The sequence below is a fragment of the Oncorhynchus keta genome, chromosome 32 (assembly GCF_023373465.1).
Source record: "Oncorhynchus keta strain PuntledgeMale-10-30-2019 chromosome 32, Oket_V2, whole genome shotgun sequence".
In the NCBI taxonomy this organism is placed as follows: Eukaryota; Metazoa; Chordata; class Actinopteri; order Salmoniformes; family Salmonidae; genus Oncorhynchus; species Oncorhynchus keta.
In genome coordinates, this window is record NC_068452.1 from 3,817,763 (window position 1) to 3,833,071 (window position 15,309).

Consider the following 15,309-nt stretch of genomic DNA (forward strand, 5'->3'; position numbering starts at 1 on the left):
TTAATTCACTCGGGAACCACACCTGTGCGGAAGCACCTGCATTCAATATATTTTGTATCCCTAATTTATTAAAGTGTTAAATCCATTTTTGGGGGCAATTACCTGTATGTAGCCTATCCAATTATATGCATATTCTTTCTCCTGTATCATTTTATAATTTATTCAAATTTTGTACCACTAGATGGCCAAGTAATCCCTGCTATGGAGTCAATGGTTGGAATTGCACACCTATTAGGCCTCCATGTACCTTACACCTTATGACAAGTCTACAACAGGTGAGGTCTAGAGCCAAACTAAATGTTGTCTTCTACTCTTCACACATGTATATTCATGCAAAAGTGTGTGTTTGTGTGTGTGAGAGAGAGCGATCATTAGAAAACAAACATATAATTACTTGTCACATTGGAAAGAACTAACCAAAAAAAAACAGGTGGAAACTGAGATGCACTTTCTAACCTCCTGCCAAATGTATAACTGATTTAAAAAAAATGTATCCTTTATTTAACTAGGCAATTCAGTTAAGAACACATTTGTAATTACAATGACGGCCAACCAAAAGGCAGGGACGGGGGCTGGAATTTAAAATACAAATAAATTAAATAAAAATATAGGACAAAATACATATCACAACAAGAGAGACAACACAACACTACATAAAGAGATTGCTAAGACAACATAGCATGGCAGCAACACAACATGACAACATGGCAGCAGCACAACATGGTAGCAGCACAAAACAGGGTGCAAACATTATTGGGCACAGACAACAGCACAAAAGGGCAAGAAGGTAGAGACAACAGTACATCACGCAAAGCAGCCTCAACTATCAGTACGAGTGTCCATAATTGAGTCTTTGAATGAAGAGATTGAGATAAAATGGTCCAGTTTGAGTGTGCTTTGCCGCTCGTTCCAGTCTCGAGCTGCAGCGAATTAAAAGACGAGTGAGCCAGGGATGTGTGTGCTTGGTGGACCTTTAACAGAATGTGACTGGCAGACGGGTGTTTTATGTGGAGGATGAGGGATGCAGTAGATATCTCAGATAGGGTGGAGGGAGGCCTAAGAGGGTTTTATAAATAAGCATCAACCAGTGGGTCTTGCGACGGGTACACAGAGATTACCAGGAGTATAGAGTGCAGTGATGTGTCCATATAAGGAGCATTGCCAATGCCAATTAGAGACACATATTTCCCTCAGATTACACTGACCCACAAAGAATTTGAAAACAAATCCAATTTTGATGAACTCCCTTATCGATTGGGTTAAATACCACAGTGTGCCATCACAGCAGCAAGATTTGTGACCTGTTGCCACAAAAGGACAACCAGTGAAGATAAAAATCCATTTAAAAAACAAACTATATTCATCTGTCTAATTATTTTCACTTTTGTACTTTTCACATTGTTACAACACTGGGCATAGCCAGAAGTATAACATTTAAAATGTCTCTATTCTTTAAGAAACTTTTGAGAGTTTGTTTACTGTTAATTTATGATTGTTTATTTCACTTTTGTTTATTTTCTATTCCACTTCCATTGGCAATCTAAACATGTTACCCCTGCCAATAAAGCCCTTTGAATTGCAAAGAGAGAGAGAGAGAGAGGGCGGAGCAGTGGAACAGGGGAGTGGGAAAATTTCTGTGCAGATTTAAGTAATCCCAAAATGTCGCGATAGGAAGCTTCCTATATACAGAGCTCACGTTCTAGGAAGTGGATAGCCTACTAATAATACGTTTTTTTTGTATAATTCCAAGGGATAGCAAGTAGAAAACAAGGTAACATTAAATGAGTGTAGGTGGACAAGGCTACTTCGGAGACCTAAACAGTTTCACTTCAAGCAAGACCTGGTGGGCCATCGATCACTTTAAAAAAAATGATTTAGCCTATATTCTTGTTTAATTAACCTACATTGTAGGACTAGCACAACAATAGCCTAATAGTCGTATCTTCGTAATCTTTCTTCTGTTGGAGCTAAAGTAGGCCTACAAGTCTCATTTCGTAGTTTTAGCAATTGTGACAATTAGGTTACTTTTAACTTTGTAACAAACTGTTGCTTGTCAAATTTGGAAACAATAAATTGTAACAATCCAATAAATATCACAGCTTTGTTTTTACTCCACAATGTTTCACTCAAATTAGCTGGAAAGGTATACAAAATGAGGACTTGGCTAATGGCAAGGAAAGAGGGCAGAAAATATTGTACGCGACCCGCGACATAAAACGATTTTGAGTCCAAACTAGACATTCTACATTGAGCTCGAGGTCTGAGTCATCAACCACATCTGCCTGTCAAAAAATCCTCTACAAAGCGTGTAAATTAGCAATCCCATTGGTTTTGCACAGCTACAGAACACCTATTGGATATGACAGTATTCTCACATCCGATTGGTCAATTGTGGAGATGATGTGCTTTAGTTGGCCTGAGGAGACGTCAATCAGATTATATATTTCCTCTCCTGATTGCGCGAGCGTCAGAATGCTAGTATTGCCTATGGGCGCGGCATCACATCACAAACTATCATATTAGTCCATTGTTTTTCGTTGTTTGTTAATGTTAATTTGCTGCTACATAGTCTCTGGTTCTCTATCTGCGTTCTTGTTCACAGGTTTGTAGCGGCGTGCAGTGAGGGTATTTGTGCTACTCGGAGTGACTGGTCAGACCAGGGGGAAAACGGGACCGGAGCTGTTCTGTTTTTTTTTCTTCTGACATTGTTCATCATTTTCATAATTCCATTGAGGAATAAACTCAATTGAAAGACTTCAGAAGGGTACTTGTGTATTCATCAACACAGCATACAGGTGTTCCAACAATCCTCACCATGGAGGCCATTGCCAAATACGATTTCAAAGCCACTGCAGATGATGAGTTGAGTTTTAAACGTGGAGAAACGTTGAAGGTAAGCAGCCCATTGCTTCACTATTTATATTCTTAAATGTGTCAGATATTTTTCCTTTGTGGTTATTATTATATTTAGTTATTACACTATTTACAATAGCCTGTTACATTTTTTTGTTGTTGGTCATTTTGTGTCTTAATTTTAGACACTCCTGTAACTGGTAACTGGTTTTAAGGACATTATCTAAAAACTTGTAACCAGTAAGTCCCTTAATTCACTTGAATTGGTCGATATTCGATCAAGTATTTTGTAAGAGATTTTATCTTGTCTTTTCAGAGGTCTATTTATTATGGTAGGCCTACAGAATGAGAGGGGATATAATAGAATATACAGAAAAACATGTTGCAGTTGTATTATCCTTTGGTTCCAACACATTTGAATGAGGGGCAGCTAATGTCTTTGTCAATGGCAAGTCATATGGTAATCGGTGTCATGTTTTCAAGGAAAAGTTCAGCGATTGTTTCCGTACAGATATGGAAAAGGATAGCACTGGTAGTCTTTGGCAGGACACAATTCTGTCTTTCTCGCATCCTATAACAAGCATCCTATACTGTACCGTATTTTACATGCAGTCGTCATTTTGTGTGGAGAACCAGAATGAGCAACCCCAAAATTAGTCTTTGTAGCCTATATGACAATTTTTAGTCAAAGAAATTCTACAAGAGGAGACCGAATAAGTAAGTAACCCTCCCCCTAGTTTGTTAACTACACTTAATAAGCTCTTCCATTGAATCCTTTCATTATCCTCAGTAGTTCAGCAATATTGTACTTCTTCTGTGGTTAAGTAGACTGTGATAATGCTGAAACAGGAAGTCTCCAGTATCATCCTTGGCTTCTATACATTTTCCCTCACTCAGTCAGAAATGGAGAAGGAAGGAGAGCTGAAGAGAGAGGATGAGCTGGCAGTATGTTTACAACCACACCCCTTCCCTTGCTGGGATTATGACAGCTCCTTCATTTCAGTGTTCGAACAGTACTATAACAGCTCTGCTTCAAGACATGTTATAATGGTTATAAAAGCTATATTATAGCTGAGCTTTTTGTGGCATAACTGCATGCTGACTGCCTGCACTGCAATCATAATACTGGTGTCAGTTCAGGTTAAAACCATATGCAAAAAAAATAGAAATAAAAACAATATGCAGTAAAGAGAAGATTGAGTGAAGTGTGTGTCCGAGGTAAACGTCTGGTTGTGTGCAGTCTTGTCTTCTTTCCAGTTCCCTCTTTCAGCTGGTGTTTTGAGAACAGTCTGGCCCTGTGCTCTGTTCTCCTCTACTCTGGCAATGTACCCCGGCAACGCCATGGTCAGAGGCAGAAACGGATCCGGCGAACTAGGACAGGAATACACATTCATATCTCCTCAAGAGAAACATCAGTTGAAGATGTTCACACTAGAAACAGGAACAAATCTGATCATGAGGCCTTAAAAGGAATATGGCCGCGAGCTGTGAAAACAGTGAACAAAGTTATCAGTCAATTTGTTGCCTGAGTCAACCTCAGTTCATCATGCAGCGGCTTTCATACTTCAAAGAGAAGCAGTGTTCGTCACACCGTTTCTGGCTGCATCTACCGACTTAACAAGTCTGTGGTTGCCCAAGAGGAGCATCTGAAGGACAATTGATGCGATTGCTGATCGGTGATAGGAGGCATGTGAGTGCAGGCTATATTGCATACAGTGTACACTAGTCTAAGTAACCTTTACTATCCATATAGTACATTCTGTCCCCCAAACCAATATCCCTCCTGTATTAGCCAAACTTTTAGCCGGCGTGACAATGACCATAGCATTTGGCAAGACGGCACAAACAAATCTGGGAGCGGGCTATATTCTAAAAGCCAAATCAGTAGATTTATTTCTTGTGTTACCTGATGTGTTCACAGAAATGAAGCTCAATGGAGAGCGAACATTCTTTATCTCAGCACTGTAGAAGTTGATGGGGAGTATGCCAGGCAGCTTGCTCCATCCCCTGGGCTTTAGGCTTCGCTCGCTCGGCGGGCGCCACATAAATATTAATCGTCCAAGAGTGTGGTGTGGTGTGTGGCAACAACTTGCCGGTAAAAATGCTACTACACCCGAGGCTATTCTCTTTCTTTTTTTTCTCTCTCTCTCCCTGCCCGGTTCTTCCTGCGTAGCGCAGCATGCATGCACAAACTCCGCCCGGAGTTGCGAAAGGGTTCTTGTCGAATTCCGTTTTTGCAACTTCCCGGGATCGCTCTGCTGTCGCAGTCTTGGCTTTTCTGAGTTCATAGAGGGAGAATCTGGAGTGGATTTAGGAACGTCGGCAGTGATCTTATGCCTCTTTTCCAAATTGAATTCTGACCGTGGCGGGGGGATGGCTGGAGAACGGGGGCTCTTTGACACAATTCTCGGCACCCATAGGTGTCCTCTTCTTAACCACACACTTCAAAGCTTCTGGCCTGGCACTGTGTCAATACCTCAGTTCTGTTCCAGCATGTACTGTAACACAAGTGTTGCATGATGTTCAGTCAAGTGGCTCTTATGAAGTAGGTCTACTCTCTTGATGAATTGAGATCTTATGGAATAAGCCTACTGTGTTGGTGAATTGCTAAGAATTAGAATACAGCCAATGCGTGACGTGCCATGTCCATGATCGATTTAGCACCGTTCTTGAGATCCCCTTACAATACAGGGAACATTAATTTCTCATGGATATTTTTAAAGATCTGTGAAGATGAGATATTATTTCCTCCTAATATGTAGGGTAACTCCCCCATCCCCCACTGTACAAAGGGTGGAGGAGTTTATTCTCTGGAATTGAGTTGTCAGGAAGAGAATGACAGAAATAAATTACGCTTACTGCCAGAAGTCTTGTCTTGAGTAACACAAACATCTCGGTTTTTCTCATGCATTTAGAAGAGCACGAGAGGAGACCTCGGTTTTTGTTTAGAGTTTTTTTGATGCAGGACAGACATTCAATGGCTCTGGGGCATGCAACGTCTCTCTGTTTCTCTCTCTCCCTTTATTTTTTCTGTCAACTGAGGCCGCAGCACAAAAGCCGGGCAGCATCAGGTCTAAATTTAGCCTGCAAGCAAGGAGTGGAAAGAAGAACCATCTGAGACAGGAACCTGGTCAAGGTCTGTGTGTGTGACAGAGAAGACCAAAGAGAATGGAGCATCACTTCTGGTCAAACAAAGGAGAAGGAAACTACAAACAGCTTTGGTCTCAAGTCATCTGATTGTGTCTGGCTAAATAGTTTTTAGGGAATTAGCAGCACCTTAGCCTGGTCCCAGATTAGTTTTTGCTGCTTAGCCAAATCCTATGGCCATTGTCAGTGCCATTTGGCTAAGGCTATACAGCACAGATCTCAGACCTCATGGTCTCACTTTGGGTCTTTGGCTTTTTGGTGTGAACCCAGGGACGTCAGCAGTCTGTTTTCTGAGTTGGCAGTCAGGCACAGAAGGATAAAGAGAGGGAGAGAAAGAAAAAAAAAAAAGCACTCCACACCACTCTCCCATAATGCCAGAGGCAGCGGGAGCTAAAACGGGATGTACTGTCAATGTACAGTAAAGTACAGGCAGCGTCTGTCAACACGATCTAGTGAACTGAACTCATTCCCATGGCGGATGTTATCCTGGCTAGGTTTCTTAGGGCCGTATACACCAGAAGCTGCGTCCTATGGGTCACTTATGTCGTGCATAGTAGGTTCTTCTGCCATTTGACCATAGAAATGCTATGTGTATACTTATGAGTGCGTATGGGTGCGTGTGCACCTGCGTGTGGGTGACACTGACTCCTTTGACAGGGCGAATGTACAATATATCAACGCTCCCATTACAAGGTGGAATCACCACTCTATCCAGATGAGTGTCAAGACAAGGGCGATGCAAGGAAAGACAATAATAGACACACATTGACTGTCCCCATTGAGAGAAGAACAGAACAATCATTAATCCATCTGCCCTTCTCTGTCACAGCTCTTGTCCTTATCTTTGTCCTCCAGAAGGAGGAAATGAAGGTGAGCGATGCGGCTGGCTGCACTCCTCCTCCAGCTCTCCATTTCTCTCCTCTGCTCCCTTCATCCCTCGTTCTCTTCATCCTGCAGACTGAAGCACTGTTGATAGAGAGAACGAGGCCCTGTTTATTTATTTCCCCTGGCAGAAAGAGAGTGAGTGAAAGACCTAAACAAACTAGCAGGTCCCATGTCAGAGCATGTGACCTGCTAGAGGTGCTAAAGAAGACAGAGGGAGAACAGGCCTAAAGTAAACCCACATTCCTGTGCCAGGCGCTCTCTCGTCACCTCACATCACTGTGTGTACGGAGTTACAGTATATAAAGTTTTCAATTACAGTGCAGAGAAACAAAGCATGATGAAGAAAGAGAGGGTGGGATGGCAGACGGAGAGGTAGACTAGTGTTGAGGAACCTTCTTGATGACATTAGTGGCTCCGAATCCCAAGACGTATCGTGTTGCCTTACTACACGATGGACACAACTTTAAAAACCAAAAAACTAAATTGATAGAACAAGGGTATTTTTAAGCATAAAGCCATGTATCAGGTTAGGTTTGAACTAATGTCCGGGTGTTGACAAATCGTGCACTCCCCCTAGGTTAAGTTAGGATGTTCTAACAAATCGTGCACTCCCCTCTACAATGGCAGGGTGTTCAAAAGAGCTTTGCAACTGCAGCATAGATGATGCTTATTACCCTTGGAAGTGAATCTGACCTAATTACAGTATGAGATCGTCTGACTGGAGGGCTGGTAGTGCACACATGCACAGAGAGAGATATACGTTTACTGCTACTGTCTGACCCATTCGTAATGCCAAAGGCTGCTCTTATTACCCCTGTGTTCAGGGACCTTCGCTTTGAAGCCATCCTGGAGCCTTGCTTCCTTGTTTTCCTGCTTGTCCTCCTGTGTGGTTTGGGATGGGTAGATGCTGAGTTCGCTCCATTTCTGTTGGGAATGTCCTGAGATTTGACAACATCAAAAGAACAGGGGATTTTAAAATTTCAGGAGAAAGGAGTGACTATCTTTTCAGGTGTGCTCAGAAATTTCCAGACCTCACAACTTGCCAGAGTTTCATTTAGCATGGGTTGACTTCACCCAGTCTTAATTCTCTCCAGGGCTACAGTAGTTGAGGCTCACCACAACACACTCCCTACTGCTCTTTAGCTAGGAGTGTGATCATGGGCCCGACAGTGTGAAAAGCAAGACATGTTTTCCTGTCACAGCTAATGCTTCTCTTGACTCTCAGCCTCATAAAACGCATGCAAGCAGATGCATACACACGCATACACACACACACACACACACAACTGTGTCAAGCCCACCCTAGAAAACACACGCATGCGCACACAAACACACTAAACTAATCCGCAGTGGGACTAGTGTGAGCTCTTCAACATGATGTTTTTCCTCAAAGCTGCGATCCCCAACACCGCTCTGTCTAATACCTTGGAAACAACCCTCTCCTCTCCCACACCGCTCTCTCACCACACACAGCCTCTCCCCCTCTCTACAGTGCTCTTTCAAAGATCTATCTCTAAGCCCAGTCAAATTATTTAACCATTGATTAAACCTAAACCGGCCTTCTCCCATGTGGACCAACCATACAGTACAATACCGTGGCCTGTTAGCTATATACGGATGGCTTTCTAACTAGAAGCTTTGTTTTCCCTCCCTCCCCTGAGCTTTTTTTTATTTTTTTTTATCACAACACCCTGAAATGGCTCCCTATTCCCTATATAGTACACTACTTTTGACCAGTCTTATGGGCCCAATCAAAAGTCGTGCATTATATATGAAAATAGGGTTCCATTTTGGATGCACAAGTTGCCTTCTCACACCTCATTTGTCTTTACTGTGATGTCAATAGAGCCACTTCCTGATATTGATCGTTCTCACTCTATTTGTATACTTCAGGGAACTGGAGGGAACAGGCTAAATGCTCACTGCAAGATTATTTACTGGTTTGCTTCCATTCCAGGAAATCGTAATTGTTTCAGGAACCGTGTGTGAGATAAATTAAGCAATTTCTTCTTTCCCATCCTGTAATTTAGCCGTCGTGATGGAACACAATTCCATCAACATAATGTGCATGAAAACACCCATAACTTTTGCTTATGTGGGTCCCAAAGTGGCATTTGTGTGTGTGTGTGTGTGTGTGTGTGTGTGTGTGTGTGTTGTGTGTGTGTGTGTGTGTGTGTGTGTGTGTGTGTGTGTGTGTGTGTGTGTGTGTGTGTGTGTGTGAAATAAACCAGTATACTGCTCAAAAAAATAAAGGGAACACTAAATAACACTCTAGATCTGAATGAATGAATGAAATATTCTTATTAAATACTTTTTTCTTTACATAGCTGAATGTGCTGACAGCAAAATCACACAAATTATCAGTGGAAATCAAATTTATCAACCCATGGAGGTCTGGATTTGGAGTCACACTCAAAATTAAAGTGGAAAACCACACTACAGGCTGATCCAACTTTGATGTAATGTCCTCAAAACAAGTCAACATGAGGCTCAGTAGTGTGTGTGGCCTCCACGTGCCTGTATGACCTCCCTACAACGCCTGGGCATGCTCCCGATGGTGGCGGATGGTCTCCTGAGGGATCTCCTCCCAGACCTGGACTAAAGCATCCGCCAACTCCTGGACAGTCTGGTGGATGGAGCGAGACATGATGTGCTCAATTGGATTCAGGTCTGGGGAATGGGTGGGCCAGTCCATAGCATCAATGCCTTCCTCTTGCAGGAACTGCTTACACACTCCAGCCACATGAGGTCTAGCATTGTCTTGCATTAGGAGGAACCCAGGGCCAACCGCACCAGCATATGGTCTCACAAGGGGTCTGAGGATCTCATCTCGGTACCTAATGGCAGTCAGGCTACCTCTGGCGAGCACATGGAGGGCTGTGCGGCCCCCCCCCAAAGAAATGCCACCCCGCACCATGATGGACCCACCGCCAAACCGGTCATGCTGGAGGATGTTGCAGGCAGCAGAACGTTCTCCACGGCGTCTCCAGACTCTGTCACATGTGCTCAGTGTGAACCTGCTTTCATCTGTGAAGAGCACAGGGCGCCAGTGGCGAATTTGCCAATCTTGATGTGCTCTGGCAAATGCCAAACGTCCTGCACGGTGGTGGGCTGTAAGCACAACCCCTACTTGTGGACGTCGGGCCCTCATACCACCCTCATGGAGTCTGTTTCTGACCGTTTGAGCAGACACATGCACATTTGTGGCCTGCTGGAGGTCATTTTGCAGGGCTTTGGCAGTGCTCCTCCTGCTCCTCCTTGCACAAAGGAGCGGTCCTGCTGCTGGGTTGTTGGCCTCCACGTCTCCTGATGTACTGGCCTGTCTCCTGGTAGCGCCTCCATGCTCTGGACACTATGCTGACAGACACAGTAAACCTTCTTGCCACAGCTCTCATTGATGTGCCATCCTGGATGAGCTGCACTACCTGAGCCACTTGTGTGGGTTGTAGACTCCGTCTCATGCTACCACTAGAGTGAAAGCACCGCCAGCATTCAAAAGTGACCAAAACATCAGCCAGGAATTATAGGAACTGAAGTGGTCTGTGGTCACCACCTGCAGAACCATTCCTTTATTGGGGGTGTCTTGCTAATTGCCTATAATTTCCACCTGTTGTCTATTCCATTTGCACAACAGCATGTGAAATGTATTGTCAATCAGTGTTGCTTCCTAAGTGGACAGTTTGATTTCACATAAGTGTGATTGACTTGGCGTTACATTGTGTTGTTTAAGTGTTCCCTTTATTTTTTTGAGCAGTGTATATATAAGGCATGGCCCCTCCCCCGCTCAAGAGCCTGGCTGGCTGCTGCTCTGCTTCGCTCTCCCTCGTACAGCTCCGGTTAATGAAGTAGATAAAAATGAGTTTTTTTTCTCCTACTAAATGTTACAGCATTGTTGCGTTAGGTATTTGCAAAATAAAAAAATTAATCCCTTTATGATGCTGATCAGGACCTGTTGGTGGTAGCTTTGTGATAACTGCGCTGTGATTTAAATTTAGTAAGGAGGGAAAAAAATGCTTTTCGGTTAGGGATTTTCTTAACGTCAACAATCCAAATTTCACAGCCCTAGTTAAGTTACTACAATAAAGAAGTGAAATATTTGTTCATGAACAGCAAAACAAGCTTACAAATTTGTAGAATCAAAATTGTAGAATTTAGCTAGCTCAGCTAGATTCTTTACATCCACTGCACTGGGTTTCACAAGATGACAGTCTGGTTTGCTCAGGAGTCTAAAACATTCAAAAACACATTACAAGTCATACAAATGTCACGTCCATCAGCAAGCTAAATATATGGTTAGTTGGCTAATGTTAGCTAGTCACCTTGTTAAACAGCCATTTTCGTAAATTAATGTATGACTAAAACATATGCAGAATCCTTTCCTGCATTAATATATACCTCTTAACTGTACATTTTTTTGCATGATTTGTTATGACATAGTAATTACTTACGTTTGCTTCCGTCGTAGTATTTTTGCCAGGCATCTTCCTGAGGCAACTTTAGAGACTTGGGTCACAGTGCTTCATGGGAGTTCTGATGGGAAGTCAGCATGTCGATTCGCATCGTTTGGAGGGACAACTACAGGGCTCAAAGGTTCTACCCCTCGCTCAAAGTTGAACTTTGAACACCACTCCGGCTCGATGTGACTCGCGGGATGGCACAACACTGAGGGGGAGGGCTAAGGTTGGGGATAACTGGGATTGAGCCCGACGAGGCGGAGCGAGAGGGTTTACTCCTCCCAAAATCTGTCCACATTTAGAAGATTATTCATTATTAAACAAGAGAAGTGTTTTTGTATGGGGGGCAATGAGAGTTTAGTAAAGATAAAAATGTATTGCTATTGTGGTATTGAGGCTTTTTGATCTAATAGACATTTCGTAATGCTTAGCATGTTACGAGTGTACCGACGTAAGTGTGACACGAGTGATAACCTGGCAACTTTGAGAAAAAACACTATCAGTGTTGTCCCTGTTGGCGCTCGTGACAATCTATGCATATTCATGGGGTTAGCATAGCATCTCACTCTACATTGAAAACAGGCGGTTGACGTCAACACCCCTCATTTAATATTTGTTACAAAACTATTAAACAACGCGATCTATACACCAATCACCAGAGAGGAGTAGACAGGAGCTCGACAGCCTGCCATTCCGCTCTGTGGACAACGAATCCCATTGTTAGGAATTGATACTTATCCCGTCATTATTATATCCAGTACCTCTGGTTATACCCAAACTCTAGTCTATACCCAGAGTTTCTGATGAGTTTGACACCACTGCCTCTGAGAAGTCATAGTTACGATGTAACCATCCTGTTACAACCGTTTCTGTACCCATTCGAGCAAAATAACCATATTTTGCCATTCCAGAAGCCTTGTGGTGTGCGTCTGAGAGTAACCAAGGGAGCAGGGAGAGAGATGGTAACCATGTTGACTCGCAGTGGTAGACTTATTGCTCGTTATTCATCTCATCTGATTACGTAGTATCTGTTTTGACTGCATCAAACTGAGAGAAATTAGCCTAGCTAGGCTAATTAAGACTACATAACTTTAACTGTGCGGTATCCATTCCTTTCTATAGCAAATAGATTAGCAAAAAAATTAGCTAGTTAGCTTGTTGTTTCTAGCTAATCTGGCCTGAGATATAAACATTGGTGTTATTTTACCTGAAATGCACAAGGTCCTTTATTCCGACAATTAATCCACACAAAACGGTCAACTGAATTGTTTCAAGTCATCTCTCCTCCTTCCAGGCTTTTTCTTTGGACATTATATGGCGATTGGCAACTAACTTTCAGAAGGTGTAGACGTGGGTATAACCAATGAGGCGATGGCACGTGGGTGGGTATATGCTTCTATAAACCAATGAGGAGATGAATGCACCGCATTCAGCATCACAAATAGAACTGACTTCTATTTTAGCACTTTTAGCAACGCAGATGCTCGTTGGCGCACGCGGACAGTGTGGGTGCAATGATTGATTAACATGTGTACATTTATTTCAGATTCAGATTATTAAGTAGCAGCCTACCTGTGGGCTCTCGGGTGTTGTAGCTTGTCCTTCTCATTTAACTTTTAGCTCTGTCATTTTAATTCCATCTTCCATTGATTAGCCTAGATATCTGCCACACGGAGCCTCTATCTATGACTGTAGCCTAGTGCCGGTTTGATGACTTCAGAACAGTACTTCCACTGGTAGTGACCGAGTGAAGGAAATGCGATGGTTACATGTCAAACTGCTATGGAATGAAGGTCCAGCTTCAGTACTCCTCCACTTTGAACCACAACCAGAGGATGGGTATGTTACGGGCATATTGTTTGGCTGTTCTCATTTGTTGCTCATATGGTAAGTACGTATTTGTTGTACAAGAAATATAAGGAAAGTTATTACTGCCACCAGTACAGGCATTGTGAAAAACAAGGCTCGTCGTCAAGGAATTGAGTGGTATCCGTTGACCGTTTTTGATAGGCCTAATTTAGCTAGTTGCTCCATTTGAGTACCACTCCTCCACCAAGCGACCCTCTAAAATGAGGGGAGGGCTAAGGGGAGGTATTTGGAATAAGCCTTCCTCTCTGGTTTAACCTAGTCCTTGAGTACCAACATACAGAACAGGACTCTCTTTTTTTTAAAAATAAATAATTTGTTTACCTTTATTTAACCAGGCAAGTCAGTTGAAGAAAATCAGATTTTCAATGACAGCCTAGGAACAGTGGGTTAACTCCCTGTTCAGGGGCAGAATGACAGATTTGTACCTCGTCAGCTCGGGGGTTTGAACTTGCAACCTTCCGGTTACTAGTCCAACGCCCTAACCACTAGGCTACCCTGCCTTCCTTGAGTACCAACATACAGTACAGGACTCAACCCTAGTCATTGAGTACCAACATACAGTACAGGACTCTCAACCCTAGTCCTTGAGTACCAACCTACAGGACTCTCAACCCTAGTTCTTGAGTACCAACATACAGGACTCTCAACCCTAGTTCTTGAGTACCAACATACAGTACAGGACTCTCAACCATAAGTCCTTGAGTGCCATGTTTTTGATTGAACTGACCTGGAAGACCAGCTGTGTTAAATTCAATCACTGAACTGATCAATTAGTTCAGTTGGTTAGGTTTGTTGCCTAGTTGGGACAAAAATATAATGGACTATGTAGACCCTCTGTTGCCTCAAGCTGACTCATCCCCAGCTGGTCTCATCACCGTGGGTGAGTCAGTTGGCATTAGAGTGCTAACATGCTAGGCAGGCACCCCGACATACAGGACTCGTTTTCTGCTGGTCTTCCTGATCAGACTGACTCATTCCTCTAAGTTACCCCTGCGCTCCTTCACACTAAACAACAGCAGCATACAGTGTTTTCCACAAGCACATGGAGTAGCCAGCCAGGGTCGGGTACATTCTAATACTAGATAGTTTCTGGCTGAAAATACAATCGGGATATAACACGGATCAAATATTTTCACACTTTTACATTGTTAGTTTCATCAGCTGTTGTGCAATATGATATAAAACACAGGAACAACTTCATTTTGACTGCACTGGGCCTTTAATGCATCCTGTGAGAGTCTGACTTCCACATGCTTCAGGTATGATTGAAGAATGAAGCAGGTGTTAAACATGGGCTTTGCCACACAGGAAGCAGCATTGTCAAAATGTTCATTAAATCAGTAGACCGACAGTATATCCATCTTTTGAAAATAAGTATAATTGGCTTTTCAAACAATTCAAAGCCTACCAGTATGCAAATTAGAGAGCCAAATGAACTGTTATCTTAATGATGCGACTCTCTAGACTACTGACAAGTCACTCACTATAACATCATTGTCTGGCGAGTACTAACGGACTTCAATATCGAAAATACAAACAAGATCTTTACTTGTCCCGATGCGACACCATGGACATATACAGTAACTACGTTGTATGATTTTATGAATTGCAAGGATATGAGATTGACTTCCTACAGTAAGTTCCACACCTTTTATAAACAAGTCGAGTTTGCTGTTCGTCAATCAAAGCACAGTAAAGAGCCTATGCGGCTCAACTCCGTGCTGTTTATGAAACACTCCAGGGTCCAACGTTAGCTTTTTTTCTCACTGGTAAAAATCATCCAGTTAACATTGGAACCTGGCAGAAATCTACTGGCCCGTGTAGTTCTTAAAGGGATAATTCAGTATTTTGCAATGAATGAATGAAGTTGCTAACTAGCATTAGCGCAATTGCTAACTAGCATTAACACAATGGCTGGAGGTCTATGGTAACTGCTAGCATGCTAGTAGGTACCTAGCATTAGCTTGCGAAAACTAACTCCGACTCTGCCAAAACCCGGAAGTATCCCTTTAAATGCACTGGGGTCATGCAGGGCCTATAGGTTGGCATGCTTTCTTTCTATATTCAGCCATTAAGAGGCTACATTTGGTTATTATATGTA

General features: G+C 42.8%; 1 protein-coding gene across 1 annotated transcript in view; it reads left to right on the forward strand.

Annotated features, from left to right (window-relative positions):
* The first annotated feature begins 2,436 nt into the window (after positions 1-2,436).
* The window catches only part of LOC118365702 (growth factor receptor-bound protein 2-like), a 32,774-nt gene continuing 19,901 nt past the window's right edge, over positions 2,437-15,309 (forward strand). Inside the window, exon 1 of the mRNA XM_052490362.1 lies at positions 2,437-2,893. Within this exon, the coding sequence (XP_052346322.1) occupies positions 2,816-2,893 (78 nt within the window). The 5' untranslated portion in view covers positions 2,437-2,815. The remainder of the gene's footprint in view (positions 2,894-15,309) is intronic.